Genomic DNA, 15,379 nt, shown 5'->3' with positions numbered 1-15,379 from the left:
ATTTCAGTCAATGATGGACCACATATATGACAGTGGTCCCATCCTGTATAATAAAGAGCTAATATGCAAATGGTCATCACACTCTCATGCTATCATGCTGTAACAGCTCAGACACTCAACTCTGGGGAAAGAGGTTGGGGGACCAGCCAGGCACAAATGAGCTCACAAGAGAGGAATGGAGACCAGCCAGGCTGCAGCCTGGGAGAGGGACAAGCCTCCTCCCCTTGGTCCCAGGTGCTAGTGGCTGCACCTGCACCTGTGGCCTGGGAGAGGGACAAGCCACAGCCTCATGGTCCCGGCTATGTGGCTATGACCCTGGCAAAGCTGTCTGCCCACGGTCCCCTGCGGCTGCAGCTGCGGCCGGCCCAGGCAAAACTGTCTGGGTCCTGGGTGCCTGCAGCTGACCAGAGGGAGGGAAGCCCGGGTCCCGTGTGCCTACAACCAGCTGGAGGAGGGATTCCTGGGTCCTGAGTGCAGGATGAGGCTGAGGCTATTGGGGGTGATCAGGCCAGCAGGGGAGCATTTAGGAATGATCAGGCTGGTAGGGGAGCAGTTAGGGGCAATCAGGCAGGCAGGCAGAGTTGGTTAGGGGCGATCAAGCAGGCAGAAGTGCTTAGGGGCTATCAAGCAGGGGAGTGGTTAGGAGCCAGCAGTCCTGGATTGCAAGTGGCAGTTGGACATCCCCCAGGTGGTCCAGGACTGGAGAGGGTGCAGGCCGGGCTGAGCCTCCTCACCCCCCCCCCACCCCCGCAGACAAATTTTTCATGCATTGGGCCTCTTGTAAGATTATAATGGAGCTGAAAAATTCTTATCGCCCAGTGATGTCATAGCTGTCATAACTTTCTAAAGAAACTCATTACTCACATGTTTGAGTAAACAAACCTACTGCACTGTCAGTTGTATAAAAGTATAGTATAGGCCATTATATATAGTACATAATACACGATATGACAATACACAACTACATTCTGAAGTGTCTGGTACATAAAGAATGCACTACAATTATTTGTAGAATGATTTATAGAATTTTAAAAATTACGTTTCATTTAAAATTTATTTTTTAAACAAATGAAAAAATGGTTCATTGTAATTACACAATTTTTAGGAAAAAAATTAGTTAAGAAACATGTACAGTATACAGGTTTAAAAAATGCATATAACACAGAAAAAGGCCTCTGTGCTTGTCTATGAACACTTTCTGCCTTACTCTTAAGTGGCCTATCAATTCTAAAACCATAACTAACAAAATAGCTATATAAACATTCTGAGTGCCACAGAAATGAACTGCATGAATTTAGCATTTCTTTGGCAACCTCATCTTTCCATAGATATCATCTTGTGCTACCCACAAATGAGAGACCTGTCAATAACAAAACTTCATATATAATTGAAACACAACTGTTTAAATGAAAACAAAAATTGATCAGTTTTCTTAGGCATAGTTAGGTTTTAACATTGGAGAATAAAACATTCTTTCACCCATACACCTACAGTTTTTTTAATCAATCTCAAGTTTGGTCTAGGACTAACATCTCTGCAAATAAACAAGGTCTTTTCAAGCAGCAGCCCATGCAAGTATATTATGAAGAGGCTATAGACTGAAGGGTCCCTGAGGATGAATTTGGGGGTCCCTTCTCTCTGCTTGTGGGAGTGTCCCAAGAAGCTCCAGGGTTCCTGCAATGTAAGAGGTGAATTTTCTTTCTCTTACTCTAACCTCATGTAAAACTAAACTACTCTCCTCAAACTTTGAAAATCAGTATCCTTTGATATTTTTAAACAAATAAGTTGTTATAGAATATTTAAGTAATCTGTATAAATACTCTTTCTCAAAGAAGCACAGAACAATAGAAATTAAAAAAAAAACTACAAGAAAGTGCAGTGCTTCCTACTTAGATCCCTGACCACTCTTTCTTGAGGGGTTCTTAGGATATCGATGGGCTCCTTGGGGCCATCACTGGGAAAAGAGCAGCAGGAAAGTGCCAGATGCATAATGCGGAGCTGTTCACTAAGCAAAAAGGAGCCCTGAGATTTGGTACAACCACTTTCTCCTTTTTTCACAGAATCAGGAAAGCACATTAGTTTCCTGGGAATCCCTTACATATAGATGGAGCTGAAAGGACTTCACATCAGTAGCATCCCAAGTTGAAAAGCCCCCAGAAGCTGACCTCAGCACTCAACCCAACATAGTAGCTTTCCCTGTTTCTTCACCAGTGAAATCATTCTTTCTCTTATAAGAGGCAGTCACCTTAGGGTTTCTATTTGAATAACTTCTATTTGGAATTGCATCAGAACCAGCATCAAGCACACCAGCCTCACTTTTGTTATCACAACATTCTATAAGGCAGACCACCCTTAACAGGCCATCAGAATTACCTGGGGAGGTTGTTTAAAATACTGTAGATTCTAGAACTCCATTCCCAGAAGTTCTGACTCAGTAGGTCTTGAGTCTGGTATGAGAATTGCATTTTCAACAGAGCTATCCTGGTGATTTTGATGGAGGTAATATGAGGCCCAAAATTTGAGTAACACTGACTTTACAAAAAGAGGCCAGAATTGCTTCTTTCCCAGAATAAAATCCAAGGCTGCCAGACTTCCTAAAGGGTCTTCCTTGAAGAAGTGTCTGGTGAAGATGTCATCTAGACTCATCCTCAAGGACTCAGAGAGTGAGTTTCCATGGTGCCCAATTCTTTAAGTGAACCAAAAAGTGGGTTCACACTTGGCTGGACTTGAGGAGAGGTAGCAAAATCCCAAAGTACCAGGAAAGTTCTGGTTGCTTCTGGTTTGAGAGCCCACAGTACAACTTTTCCTTTTCCCTTCTTCCTTTTCACTGTTGCCGAGTTAAAGAAGCCAAATAGACCCACACAGATAATATGTTGTTTGGGTATGTGTGAATATATACGGCAAGAGCAAATTCTGTCTGGGGAAATTCTGAGGAGTGGATTCCAGTTTGATACATGGCATCAATCACTGACTGTATATTAGTGTATGGCATCTGGATAGGAAATCCTTCAATCTGGACCAAAAGACAATAACATGTAAACCCGTATTACAATCATGTAAGTCATTATATGCAAAAAGGTTACAGAAGCCTCAAAGAAACTGGAGTCATAAAATAATAATAGTAATTTTGTGGTTGCTTACTAATTTCCAGGTACAGTGCTAAATGCTTCATATATATATTTAATCTTCAAACAACCCTATATGGTAGGTTTTATTATAATCCCTATTTTACAAAGAGGACCAAAGCCAGGCTGTCTGAGGCCAGAGCTGCACATTAGCATTCCACATTCTTTTTTTTAAAATATATTTTATTGATTTTGTACAGAGAGGAAGGGAGAGAGATAGAGAGCTAGAAACATCGATGAAAGAGAGTCATCGATCAGCTGCCTCTTGCACATCCCCCACTGGGGATATGCCCGCAACCAAGGTACATGCCCTTGACCGGAATCGAACCGGGGTCCCCTCAGTCCCCAAGCCGACCCTCTATCCATTGAGCCAAACCGGTTTCGGCGCATTCCACATTCTTGCCCCCTTTCTAGAATAGCAAACTGCACTTGGTCTTACAAATAAGGATTTAAGTGAGCATTTTGGAAGAATTTATTTAACATTGATTCCATTTATATTTATTAACTGATAACCGTGAGACAGCATTAAAGGGTAATGGAACACAGACCTATGTAAAATTATCTAAGACAAAACATAAACCTTCTTCAGGCCTCGGAGATTGTTTACTTCAGGAGGCTTCCCCTGATCCTTAAATCTGTTCACATGCTCTTTCCTTATGGTGGCACTGTCCTTCCGTAGCTTACATACTAAAATATGTTTCAATTAGGTACATGTTTTCTAGTCAGTCTAGCCCATAGTCTCTGTGAATGCACAACCCGTAACACATAGAATACAAATAATGGTTAACATATACAAACATTTGCTGGATGCTAGGGTAAATATTACCTCACTTTATCCTCACCATTGCAACCACAAAACAGATAATTATTTCTATCCCTAATTATCTTGCCCAATGGGGTAGAAAATGTAGAGATGTTAGACAACTTGATCAAAGCTAGCGAGTGGCTGAGACAGGATTTGAACCCTAGCTACAGGACTTAGTGCAGGTTTATGATTGTGTGCTATTAAGTCAGATTATTTTACAAAGGAACTATATGGCAGGTTTTAAATCCTGCCATATATTTAACTATGTTTTGCTTATCAGTTTACTCCCTACCCCCCCCCCCCTTTTTTTTTAAACAAAACAAAACAACTTCTTCCCTATTCTTGAATAGTGACTGCAGATCCCTTTCTGGCAACCTAAATACTCAAATCCCAATGGATTCCTTCCTTCCTTCTCTCAGAGGAACCATATTCTACGAGATAGTAGGAGATAGAAATCTTCCTCTTGGGAGGCTGGGCATTTTGAAAACCCACTGAACCAGTCCATAGGGAGAACTAGGGGTAGGGTAGGAGAAGAAAAGGGAAGATTCTAATAATGTATCCAATGCCCACTATGCTTGCTTATGGACTTGATGAGTTTGAGATGCCTTTTTATCATCTAGGATGATGTCAAATGTGTTGGCGAATATATAAGAAGTCAAAGAGAGTAGCTGAGGATGTGTGTATAAATTTGAGAGTAATTTGAATATAGAGGATTTTAAAGCTTGCCTGAAGTCCTCTTTCCCAGAACCAAGGACAGGAAATCGTTCTATTACCACCATCTAGAGACCATTTTTTAGTATCTCACTTGCAGGTGGATTTCTTTTGGGCATCTCTTTCCAAAGATTGTGGTTTACATGTCACACAACATAAGACTGATTCAAGGAAATGCCATGTAATGTGGCCATAGTAAGAGCTGTCCATTATATTTTAAATCTCTTGATCTATAAATAAATGCATTTTAATGACATAGCATCTGTTATCTAGGATCAAGATAGGCACTTCAGAAATATTTAAGATTACTATTACCTGGCAATTAGCAACATAGATAAAACAAATTACATTAATGCATTAAATCCTGTACAAACCCAATAAAATTGTAGTAGTCTTTCAAATTCACTCTCTTCTTCAGAGGAAACAAAGCTTTCAGTACCAACTTCTAGCTTAGGAAGAATGTGTCGCAAAATAGAAGTACACTGTCGATTCCAACGTGTTGGCTGCTTAGGTCGCCATTCCATAATTTTACATTTTAGAATCCTTTCAATCCTACAATGATTATATTTATGACAACGTGAGAAGTTTTGTCACTTCTTGCTTTCACTCAAGCATGAGGATGATACATTTTTTTTATTTAGGAGGAAACAAGACCGCTATGACTAGAAATAACTGCCATCATTCACATTAATCAAGTCTGGGAGAAGCAGGCTCTTGCTTGGCTTGGGAAGACAAGAAGCTTCCAGGGATATCCAGCAATAAGATTTCAAAGGCACATCTCTTTTCCAGTTACCTATGTGTAGGCTGCTACCTACAGATATGATTTGACATCTACTGTATGATTACTGGATTGACATTCTTATTCTCCAAGACCCTCCTTTGACATAAGACATTGGGTTTCCAAGAGGAAACTGCCTTTACAAAAATTCAGATATCTAGCCTGGGATAATGTTAGCAGGGATATGTTTACTAGATCAGTTAACTGAGTAAGCAGAGTTGGGAGGAAATGAGGCACTGGATTGGTAAATATGATGACCAGTTTCCCCAAAATAATGTACATTCCATAAGAGTGGGGATTTTTGCCTGTATGCTCTGCCCCAAAAACAATGCCTGGTGATGAACTATTCCAGGAAGGGAGAGAGGTGGGGCACAGTGTGGGCTGGCTGATGGGGTTTCCTGGGAAGCCTGTCCTCTGTGTAGAATCAGGATGTGCTACAGAAGAAGCTTCTGGGAGTCCCCCTTGGCTGAGTCTGTAATGTAACTAAGTAGTTTGGAATTTACAGAGTCTCATTAGTGGCTAGGCATCAGAATCACCTGTAGTCCTTGATCAAAATGTTTCACCTCCAGATATGGATTTAATAGGTGTGATCTAGGGCCCTGAAACATATGTTTAAATAGCTCAGGAAGTAATTCATATTAAAACTAGAAGTTGGAAACCATTTCCAAATTGCATTTCTTCCTTTTTTGTTAAGAATTGGAAAAGAAGCGGGTTGGGGGAGGAATAAGAGGTAGGCATTGAATGGTAGAAAAGAAGAGAGTGACAAAATGTTTGTGTCATGTTCTGTTTTGATTAGTTGGCAGTGGCTTACATACCAGCTATGTCAGCATGAGTCACTGGAGGCAGTCAGATCTAGAAGCTTCTGACACATCTGGAGTAGGAAAGGCCTGCTGCAAAGATTGTGGGCTTGACTGAACAACTCCTTAGGGTGTGTGTGTGTGTGTGTGTGTGTGTGTGTGTGTGTGTTTTGGGAAAGGCAAGAGCCTAGGAGAGACAATATTGATGTTTCTACCACCCACCTTGGATGTTTTTACCAACTTGTGGGCCATGTATCGTCATGTCCTTTCAAGAAGTATTAGTTGTGGCATTATTACTATAAGCTCAACAGATGCCTGTGTTGAGAACTTCCCAATAGTAGCCTACAATTTTTATCAACCATTTTTAACTTTGCCTGTCATGTCAAAGAGCATCCTGGATAGCAGAGAAGTTGCTTTTCAATGCATGTATCAAGAGGCAGATGACTCAATGGAAATAACTATTTCAATCTCCACTTCATGCTTCTGTGGCTGAATCAATAGGTATTTTGAGAGACTGGTTTAGAGTGTAATGGAGTGAAATGCTCAACCTCTCTGACTCCATCTTGTTCAAGCCTGCTGTGTTCTTGCATATAGACATGTTAATCATTAGAGGAATTCTGCTTGCAGCTTGAGTATTTTTTTTAAAAAAACTCCCTCTCCCTTCCTCTTTGAAATCAACATATATATTTTTAAAGGTGGCTGAGGGAGTATTTAAGGTCTTACTACTCAACATATGTTGTTAGTTTGGATTAAATAAACTCTTATAAAATTTTTAAAAGATGGATGAATGAGAGATTAGGGAGAAAACCTGGTAATCCTAATGTAATTTTACAGATCATACCTGTTCTTTAGATCATCTACCATGCTTTTGTTAGTATCAGAATAAATTATTTCTTCAGGCTGAAATAAAGACAACTGAAAGTTAGAGAAGATTCTAGGGAGACCAATTTTCCATCACATTCACCTCTGGAGTGCTAACTATAATGAGGGGAAACCCAAACCTCTCTCATGTGGTGAAAACATTGAATCACAGAGGCACTAAGGTAACATAGATCACAGTGCTTTCTCTGATTTTATGACCACTTCACCAGAGCATTGGAGGGGAGTTAGATTCACAAAATAGATTTTTCATGGGTAAGACCAATCTGCTGCCCCTAATTCATTTATTCCAACAAGCATTTGGCATAATTATTACCAGATAATCTTTGGCAGCTGCACAGGTATCTTCCAATTATTAACTGTGACCTTGGTGAAGCTACTTAAGCTGTCAGGGTTTCAGTCACCATGTTCTTTTTTTAATTTTCTTTAAAATCATTTTAAAATTTACTTATTTACTTATTAAATTGATTGGGGTGATACTGGTCAATATAAACATAGAGGTTTCATGTGTGGATTTCTATGTTACAAAATCTGTACGTTGTACTGTGTGCCCACCACCCAAAATCAAATCTATCACTTCATATTAGCATCCCCTTCTTTAAAAGAGGGACAATAATAGTACCTATTTCTCTGGGGGGTTGTGACAATTTTAAAATAAAGTAATACATGTAAAACCTGGCATATATTGCCCAGTAAACATCATATATTGTTATTGTCACTCTTTTAACATGGTTTATCCTCTTTATTCTTTGTGTATTTGCTTCTTTCACCTGGTAAGAGCCAGATTTTTGCGTAAGAACACACACACACACACACACACACACACACACACACAGAGTCCATTTCAATTTCCCCTGTCCCCAAGCCTTTCCTTGGGCACCCCACCTATAACAGAGAGCGATGCTCTACCATGTTTCCCCCACCAGTAGGATTTGCTGGGAGGAGGGCAGGGTTTCTCATGTGTACCCCACCCCCACCCTAAACCCAGCCCCCCTCCCTGCAGAGCTCACAGGGATTAGAGGAAAGTACTGAATTCACAGTTTTTACTCTGGGTATTTCTGAGCTGAGACATGGAGACAGATGGAGAGACAGGAACAGATGTTTCTCTCTCATGAGTGGAATGAAGGTTGTGATTTAAAAAGGGGCAACACTTGTTAGACCTCTAGGTCTTAGAAATTTCAGGAGTGATTTGAGAAGACTCAGTCTGTCAGGTGATGATCTGAATTAGAGATTCAGTTTCTCTGCCCCCACCTCAGATTCACTGAATCAGAAACTCTGAGGACAAGGCCCAGCAATTTGTGTTTCAACAAGCCCTCCAGGTGGTTCTGCTGCCTGCCATGGATGGAACCGCTATACGAGGAAATAGAGTCAGGACTGGGAGTTTCCTACAATAGAACATGGCGGGAGATAGGAGATACTGGAGAAAGGAAGTATGAAGTCCAACATCATCTTGCAGGGATCACCAACTATTCCAGACAGGACAGGGAACTGAATTTCCTGATTGCTGTCACCAACTACTGTCTGCCCCTCCAACCCATGGCCCTCTCCCAATCCCCTGCTCCCTCTTTCCCAACCCCCAATCCAGGCAATTTGTGGATTAGTTAGGTCCCCCTCACACCTGAGAAAGAGGCCTGGGCTACACTGACTTGACAGATTTATAGGTGTTAATTCACTTTCCTTTTCTGGCATAGACCCTTTCTTTCAGGGAATTCATATCCTTTAAAACTTCAAGAGGACTTTCTTGTTAACTCATCTCTTAATCTCCACATTCTCATTACTAGTATGCACACTCAAATTTGTGTTCTCAATTGTGATAACAAACATAGGGTTCATTACAGATAGGAGTATTGTGATGTGTGTGTGGTAAGGCAGAAGGTTAAGGGCCATTACCTACAGGGAAAGAAATCAGTAGAGATTTAGGCAACTATGAGTTTTACATTTATCGATTCAATTTGGCAAAAGGTTTAGATTCCTCCCTGAGACAGACTGGCTTTTAAAAACACAATTTTGATGATGGCAGCCCTTGCCTTGGTAATGTTAGTTTCTGATTGCCTTGAGGATAAAGGCCCAAATCCCTACCAGGGCTCAGCTCACCCCTGAGCTCATCTCTGCTTGCTCCCTGGCAGCAGCCAAGCTGGCCTTTCAGCTCCTTGACAGACAGCTCCTAGCTACTGCACCTCTTCATGCCTGCTGTTCCTGCTCTCTGCTGGGACCATTCTCTTTCCTGATGATTCTAGGCCAACTCCTGCTCCCCCTTCCTCATTGTGCTGATCATCACTTTCCCCCCAGGAAGCCCCTGTACCTCTCCTTCCCATCAGGTCCCCCAGCTCTGTGCCTCCCAATGCACATTCATTTCTGTGATAGCACTTATCACTCTGCACCGAAAGTGCTCGTTTCCTGCTGTTTCTTTCTTTAGAACACAAGTCCCAAGAATACGGAGACATTTCTCCCTGGTAGCCATCCCTAACATAGAGCTGGTTCATAACAGGCACTCAACAAATATTACCTGGATGAACAATGAAATGATTAATAGTAAATAAAAAACCTCATCTCTAAAAATATTATTTCCCCTAGAAGACAATAATGTCTCCCTCATGGCATTGGGATGGGAAAAGCAAGATATGGCCTGTGGATGCTATAAATGTGGTTTGCTCAAGAGAGATAAGCACATTTCCCCTCTTTAAAATAACTGTACAAACAGGAAATATATAAATATATGTATACTTGTACATATATAAATATATAAAGCATATAAATATATGCTTGTAGCTGCATGGAAAATGTTTATAAGGATGCACAGTGGGAAAAAGATTTGGAAGAGGAGAGAAATTTGTCACTTTTTTGTTTGTTTGTTTGTTTGTTTTTTAATCCTCAACCGAGGATATTTTCCCATTGATTTTTAGAGAGAGGGAAGGACAGAAATACTGATGTGAGAAACACATCAATAGGTTGCTTCCAACACGCGCCCCAACTAGGATCTGGGGCCTAAGATGAGGAGGAGCCTGCAACCAAGGTACATGCCCTGACTGGAATTGAACACGGGACCATTTGGGCTGTGTTTTATCCACTGAGCCAAACCAGCTCGGGTGAAACACATCACTTTATATGCTTTGGTACTATTTGATCTTTCCCCCCAAACCAGCATGCATTCTTTCTGATATTGTAAAGTGTCTCAAATACGGTATACAGATAAGAACAGAGACTAAGGTAATCTACATCCACACATTCCTACAACCTAGTTTTATATAATCTTTTGCATTCCTTCACGTTTGATTTAGATTTTTAATAAAGAAGCAAACAGTACAGAAAAACTTGAAGTACTCTGTGTACCTCTCTCTGATTTCATTCCTTTTATATTTTCCCAAAAGTAACCTTTAACTTAAATTTGGTATTTGTCCTTCCTATAAATGTTATACAGAATATATATATATATATATATATATATATATGAATATATATATATATATCCAGATGAACAAATGCAGAAATATAGAAACAATAACATTACATTTTTAATATTCATTCATGATGTACATGGCTCTGAGTTAGTGGTTCTGGTTGCACATTGGAATCACTTGAAAGCTTTATATAATACTGATGTGTGGGTTCTACACTCCCTCAGAGATCCTGATGTGATGAATGTACAGACAAGTTGGGAACTATTGTAAGTTGGGTCATACATTCTTTTCCTGCTCTATAGGAGTTTTCATAGTATGAATACTTCACAACTCAAAAACAATTTTCTAGTTGATGAATTGTTTCCATTTTTTTTTCTATTTTAAGCAATTCTGTAAGGAATACAGTTGTGCTTGTCTCCCTGGTAAGTTCCTATACGGTATGTACTTGGAAGTTGAATTGGAGCAATCAAGGGTTGAGCATCTTCAACTTTACAGATATTATATTACTTTCCAAACTGTTTATAGTAATGTATGTTCACACCACTTCTCTGCCTCTTTGCTAGCACTTGGTATGTCACACTTAAAAATATTTTTGTCAAACTTATGCATGTTTTAAATTGTATTTCCCTGGTTATGGGCGAGGTTGAGCATTCAAGTTTCTGCTTCTTTAAAATGTCTCCTGCCTATTTTTCTATTGCTCTTTTCTCTTTATCTCATCTCTCTCTCCCCTTGGGCTCATAACTCCCAGTTTTTGGATTTTGCACTTGCCTACAGCCTGCCATACCATGACCCTCAACCTAGAAACATCTGTAGAAATGGACTTTGGGATACTGAGTACAAAGGGATACTGGGCATGTCACAGGTGTACTGGCTGACCGATCTGGTGATTGAACCTTTTCCTAAACTTAGGTCTGTGCTTTGGTTTGCCTCCAAGACAGAGAGTGTGCCACTTTCCTTCCCCATTTTCTCAAGACTAGTCCATATTCAGGCTGGATGGCAGGGAAAACTAGATTTTATTAATATTGCCAAATAAGTCAATAAACAATCAGCTATATAAACATAACAAGAGCTGTCACAACTAGTAAAGATTAGAACCAAGGGTAACTTTGATACTGACACACCTGGAAAACTGTTTACCTGTATGCTTTGTGCCTGTGTCCCTTGAAAATTTTTTGGAAGCAGCTGTTTCCAGAAACTTTCCTTTGAATAGTCAAAATATATAGCCATTGGTGTACTATTTTGTTGAATATTAAACCAGACCTATTAAAACATTAACATACAATCAGCACAGACCCTTGAGAGCCCAAAGCCCATAGCTGGTTAGATGAAGCAAAATTTTACAGTCCTGCTACCCAATGAAGAAGTGGCAGAAACCAAAGGAGGTTCTGAGGAAGAAGTTAAAGACATTCTAGGCTTACATGAGCAATAGACTGCTCACTGTTCCTCAACAGTGGAGGCACTTCAGAATCATGGGGTAGGGGCTTCAGGGATAAAATATTTTCTTGGCCCTACAACCCAGGGATTCTAATTAAACTTTTATATATTTCCAAAGTTCTTCACGTGATTCCAATGGATAGCCAGGGTGAAGGATCACTAATTTGACTCAAGAAGATAGCTCAAAGTAAGATTTCCCCCCATTACTTACATTTCCATCATCAAACAAACAGTCTACACTTTGTAAAGGACAAAATGGGTCAATTTGCTTATGACATTGACCAGTTAATGGGTTCCAAAGCAAATATTCATCAGTTTCATGAGTTAATACATAAGCTACGCGTCCCTGTATGAGGAAAAGAAGGTAAAGTCATTTGGTTGAGTAATTAACGCACTTTTTAATGTGAAAATTATTATGTAAGCATATGACCTTGTTGATTTCTGCAAGCCTCTTCTAGGGCCTTTACAATTTTTTGGGGGAAAAAAAACACAAAAAAAACCCAGAGCTCCAAAAATCCTTAGGCCCAGGCTGGCATGAGGATGCAAATGACAGGACTCCTGAGCCAGTGCTGCCCGGTATGGCCCTGCAGGAGTTCTCTCACCGGGATTTCCCAACAGCTGGTCCGAAAGTGTATGGGGGTTGGGGCACTGTTGTCTAATTCACACGTTGGTGCTATATGAACCAACCCCGACCACACTCCCTTCTCACCCCCCCAACCTCCTTCCCTTTGAGTAGAATACACTTAAGAGACTAAGGGGTGAGCACCAAACAGAGTTAGGGAATAGAAACTGGCCTAAGGCTCTGAAAAAGCCAAGTGAAATAAAAAAAAATAAATTAGTTTTGAGAACAAGATCGGGAAACCATTTGAGGAATAAATGTCATTATGTTAATATATTTCTCTGCACATACCTTTTGAAGTGCAAATCTTTCTTAGCAAAGAATAAAAATTTCAGGTAATAATTATGGCTATTTGCCATTTATTGAGTATTTGGGTGCATCAAATAATCTCTCAGCATTAACACCAATTTTCTTGCTTTGATTCACTCCAAATTCTGTGAGGTAGGGATGATTATTATACTAATTTTTCAGATAAAAATATCAGATGTTAAGGAGCTTGTCTAGTGGAACAGTAAGTGGTATTATTCGTGTTTGGGGAAGAGGTAACTGAACCTCAGAGAAGTAGCAAAGAATGAGATCACACACTTAGTAAATGGTATTACTGTGTTTTAAAACCCTCTCTGACCAGCCCCCAAACCCATACTCTTAACACTGCCCTGTATTGCCTTGTTTCCCTGACTTCAAAGCTCTTGTTCTTTATGATTGTGTGTGTCTCCTCCACAATGAAGAGGAGGCTTCACCTCAACCACAGAGCTGAGGGGTACCACTCATGATACTGACTCACAGGTCTAAAACCAACTGTTAGTTGAAATATTGATGATTGTTGCCATCTAGCGGCACTTAGAGCAACAACAGGAACATATGGGGAAATTAACCATAGGCTTTTAGCTAACACAATCGTGACACAGATATAAGCTGTCAAGGGAATATAAAGAAATACGTGATCATGGGGGGAAAGAAAACCCACCATAAAACAAGACTGGAAATTTTGTCACTGATTAATATAATCAGCTTAAAGTAGAAACAGAATGTAGACAGCTTTCTGGAGGTATGACCACAGTATATAATTAAGTTGTAAAAATTTCAGACATGGGAACATGAATTTCTGGCCCATTTTTACAAGTAAAAACTGAGCAGTGGAGAATAGGGAGATATATTTCTTAAGGATCTTAAAATATAATATTTGAAACATCTAAAGATAATGGTGGTGATAGTAGCTAACAACTACTACAACTACTACTGTAACTATTTCTACATCACTACCACCACCACCGCTATTGAGCACTCACCATGAGTAAGTGCTCTCCCAGTGCTATATATTTACTATGTGATTTAATATTTCTAGTAACCCCATGAAGTAGAACTATTATTAGAGAAGAAAAATAAAAGGAAGTCATCCTTTACAATGTAGAACATTTGATGAAGCAACATTATCCTCTTAACTAAATAATTGCTTGCCCACAAAATTCCTTAATTAGCTTGTGAAATAATGGTAACCTGGGGCTGCAGTTCTTTAAACCTGCAACTAATGGCTGATTCTTTTTATTTACACGATTTAAATGTTAACTCAAGCACTTACTTCTAAAATTGAGGTTCCCAGAAGGACCAAAGCTTTCTTTCCGAAATACAAAAAGAAATTACAGAGAAGTATGGCATGCTCCTCCCTATTCCCAATAGCCAAACTGATGCAGCGCTAAATGAAAGTAACAAGAACAAAAAGAGGTGAGGAAGAAAAAGTTGAGTAATGCAATTAATATTAGGACAACTGCAAAGCTTGAACTTCGGCACCATTTGCCTGACAAAATACTAGTAGTGATTCTCAACCTTTCTAATGCTGCGACCCTTTAATACAGTTCCTCATGTTGTGGTGATCCCCAACCATAAATTATTTTAGTTGCTTCTTCATAATTGTAATTTTGCTGCTGTTAATGAATAGTAATGTAAATATCTGTGTTTTCCGATGGTCTTAGGCTTTACAGCAGCGGTTCTCTACTTGTGGGGTACAATCCACAGGTTGAGAACTGCTAGCAGGGTTGCCTAAGTTGTTACTGGAATTGAAAATTATTTATTAAATTATCAAATGATTTCAAATTTCATAAGATAAAATACTACATTATAATAAACAGGTTTCTTTAAAAGAAAAGCAAATAAGGAATACTATAAATTTTAATTATAAAATGTAATTCATTACCTCTGATGTCATCCATATATCAAAACCATCATTTTCATCCAGTTCAGGCATAAGAGGAATCAAAGATACAAAATGAGCAATAAGGTCCTAGAATAATATTAGAAGTAACATTTACAGAGTGCATACCATATGCCATCACATGCTTTCTATGCATTATCATTACATTAGGTGTATCTTATAAAATAAAAACTATTATTTTTTGTTTTAAAGAAAAGGCAACAAGCTTAGAGTGCTAGGATAACTTGCTAAGACTCACACAGCTAACATAATATATGGGGTCCTAGGAATAAGCCTAAGTTGGCCTGACTCCGGAGTATGCCTATTAACCATTGCATTTCACTGTAATAAATTCTTACAATTTTAAACTTGATACATTACATATAAACAATACTTTAGAATATAACTGTTAAAATTGAAAAAAAATGTTGAAGAATAGCATAAGTTTGATTTGCTTTCAGGTTCAAAATCAATTATTTTACTTAATATAAGCTGTTATGAGCTGCTGTAGCAGGAAGATATTGGTATAGTCTGCTTTCTCCAACAGCAGAAATTATACTGTTAATTGCTTTTCCCCCGGGACTAAGGAGAAAAGATTCAGGCTTTTAAAGTCAGAAAGGAGAAAAGAATACAAATAATGAGTTA

General features: G+C 39.3%; 1 protein-coding gene across 1 annotated transcript in view; it reads right to left on the bottom strand.

Moving 5' to 3' along the window:
- Nucleotides 1-1,409: 1,409 nt before the first annotated feature.
- Nucleotides 1,410-15,379, bottom strand: part of CC2D2B (coiled-coil and C2 domain containing 2B) — a 55,974-nt gene continuing 42,004 nt past the window's right edge. Inside the window, exons 29-35 of the mRNA XM_045581950.1 lie at nucleotides 14,738-14,824; nucleotides 14,126-14,239; nucleotides 12,139-12,273; nucleotides 11,631-11,753; nucleotides 7,058-7,116; nucleotides 5,016-5,193; nucleotides 1,410-3,013 (exon numbers count right to left, since the gene is read on the bottom strand). Coding sequence (XP_045437906.1) covers nucleotides 2,825-3,013; nucleotides 5,016-5,193; nucleotides 7,058-7,116; nucleotides 11,631-11,753; nucleotides 12,139-12,273; nucleotides 14,126-14,239; nucleotides 14,738-14,824 — 885 coding nt within the window. The 3' untranslated portion in view covers nucleotides 1,410-2,824. The remainder of the gene's footprint in view (nucleotides 3,014-5,015; nucleotides 5,194-7,057; nucleotides 7,117-11,630; nucleotides 11,754-12,138; nucleotides 12,274-14,125; nucleotides 14,240-14,737; nucleotides 14,825-15,379) is intronic.

This window comes from Pipistrellus kuhlii, unplaced genomic scaffold (assembly GCF_014108245.1).
Source record: "Pipistrellus kuhlii isolate mPipKuh1 unplaced genomic scaffold, mPipKuh1.p scaffold_m20_p_15, whole genome shotgun sequence".
Taxonomy (NCBI): domain Eukaryota; kingdom Metazoa; phylum Chordata; class Mammalia; order Chiroptera; family Vespertilionidae; genus Pipistrellus; species Pipistrellus kuhlii.
The sequence above is the reverse complement of the archived record's forward strand: the minus strand, read 5'-3'. Positions and strand labels throughout refer to the sequence as shown.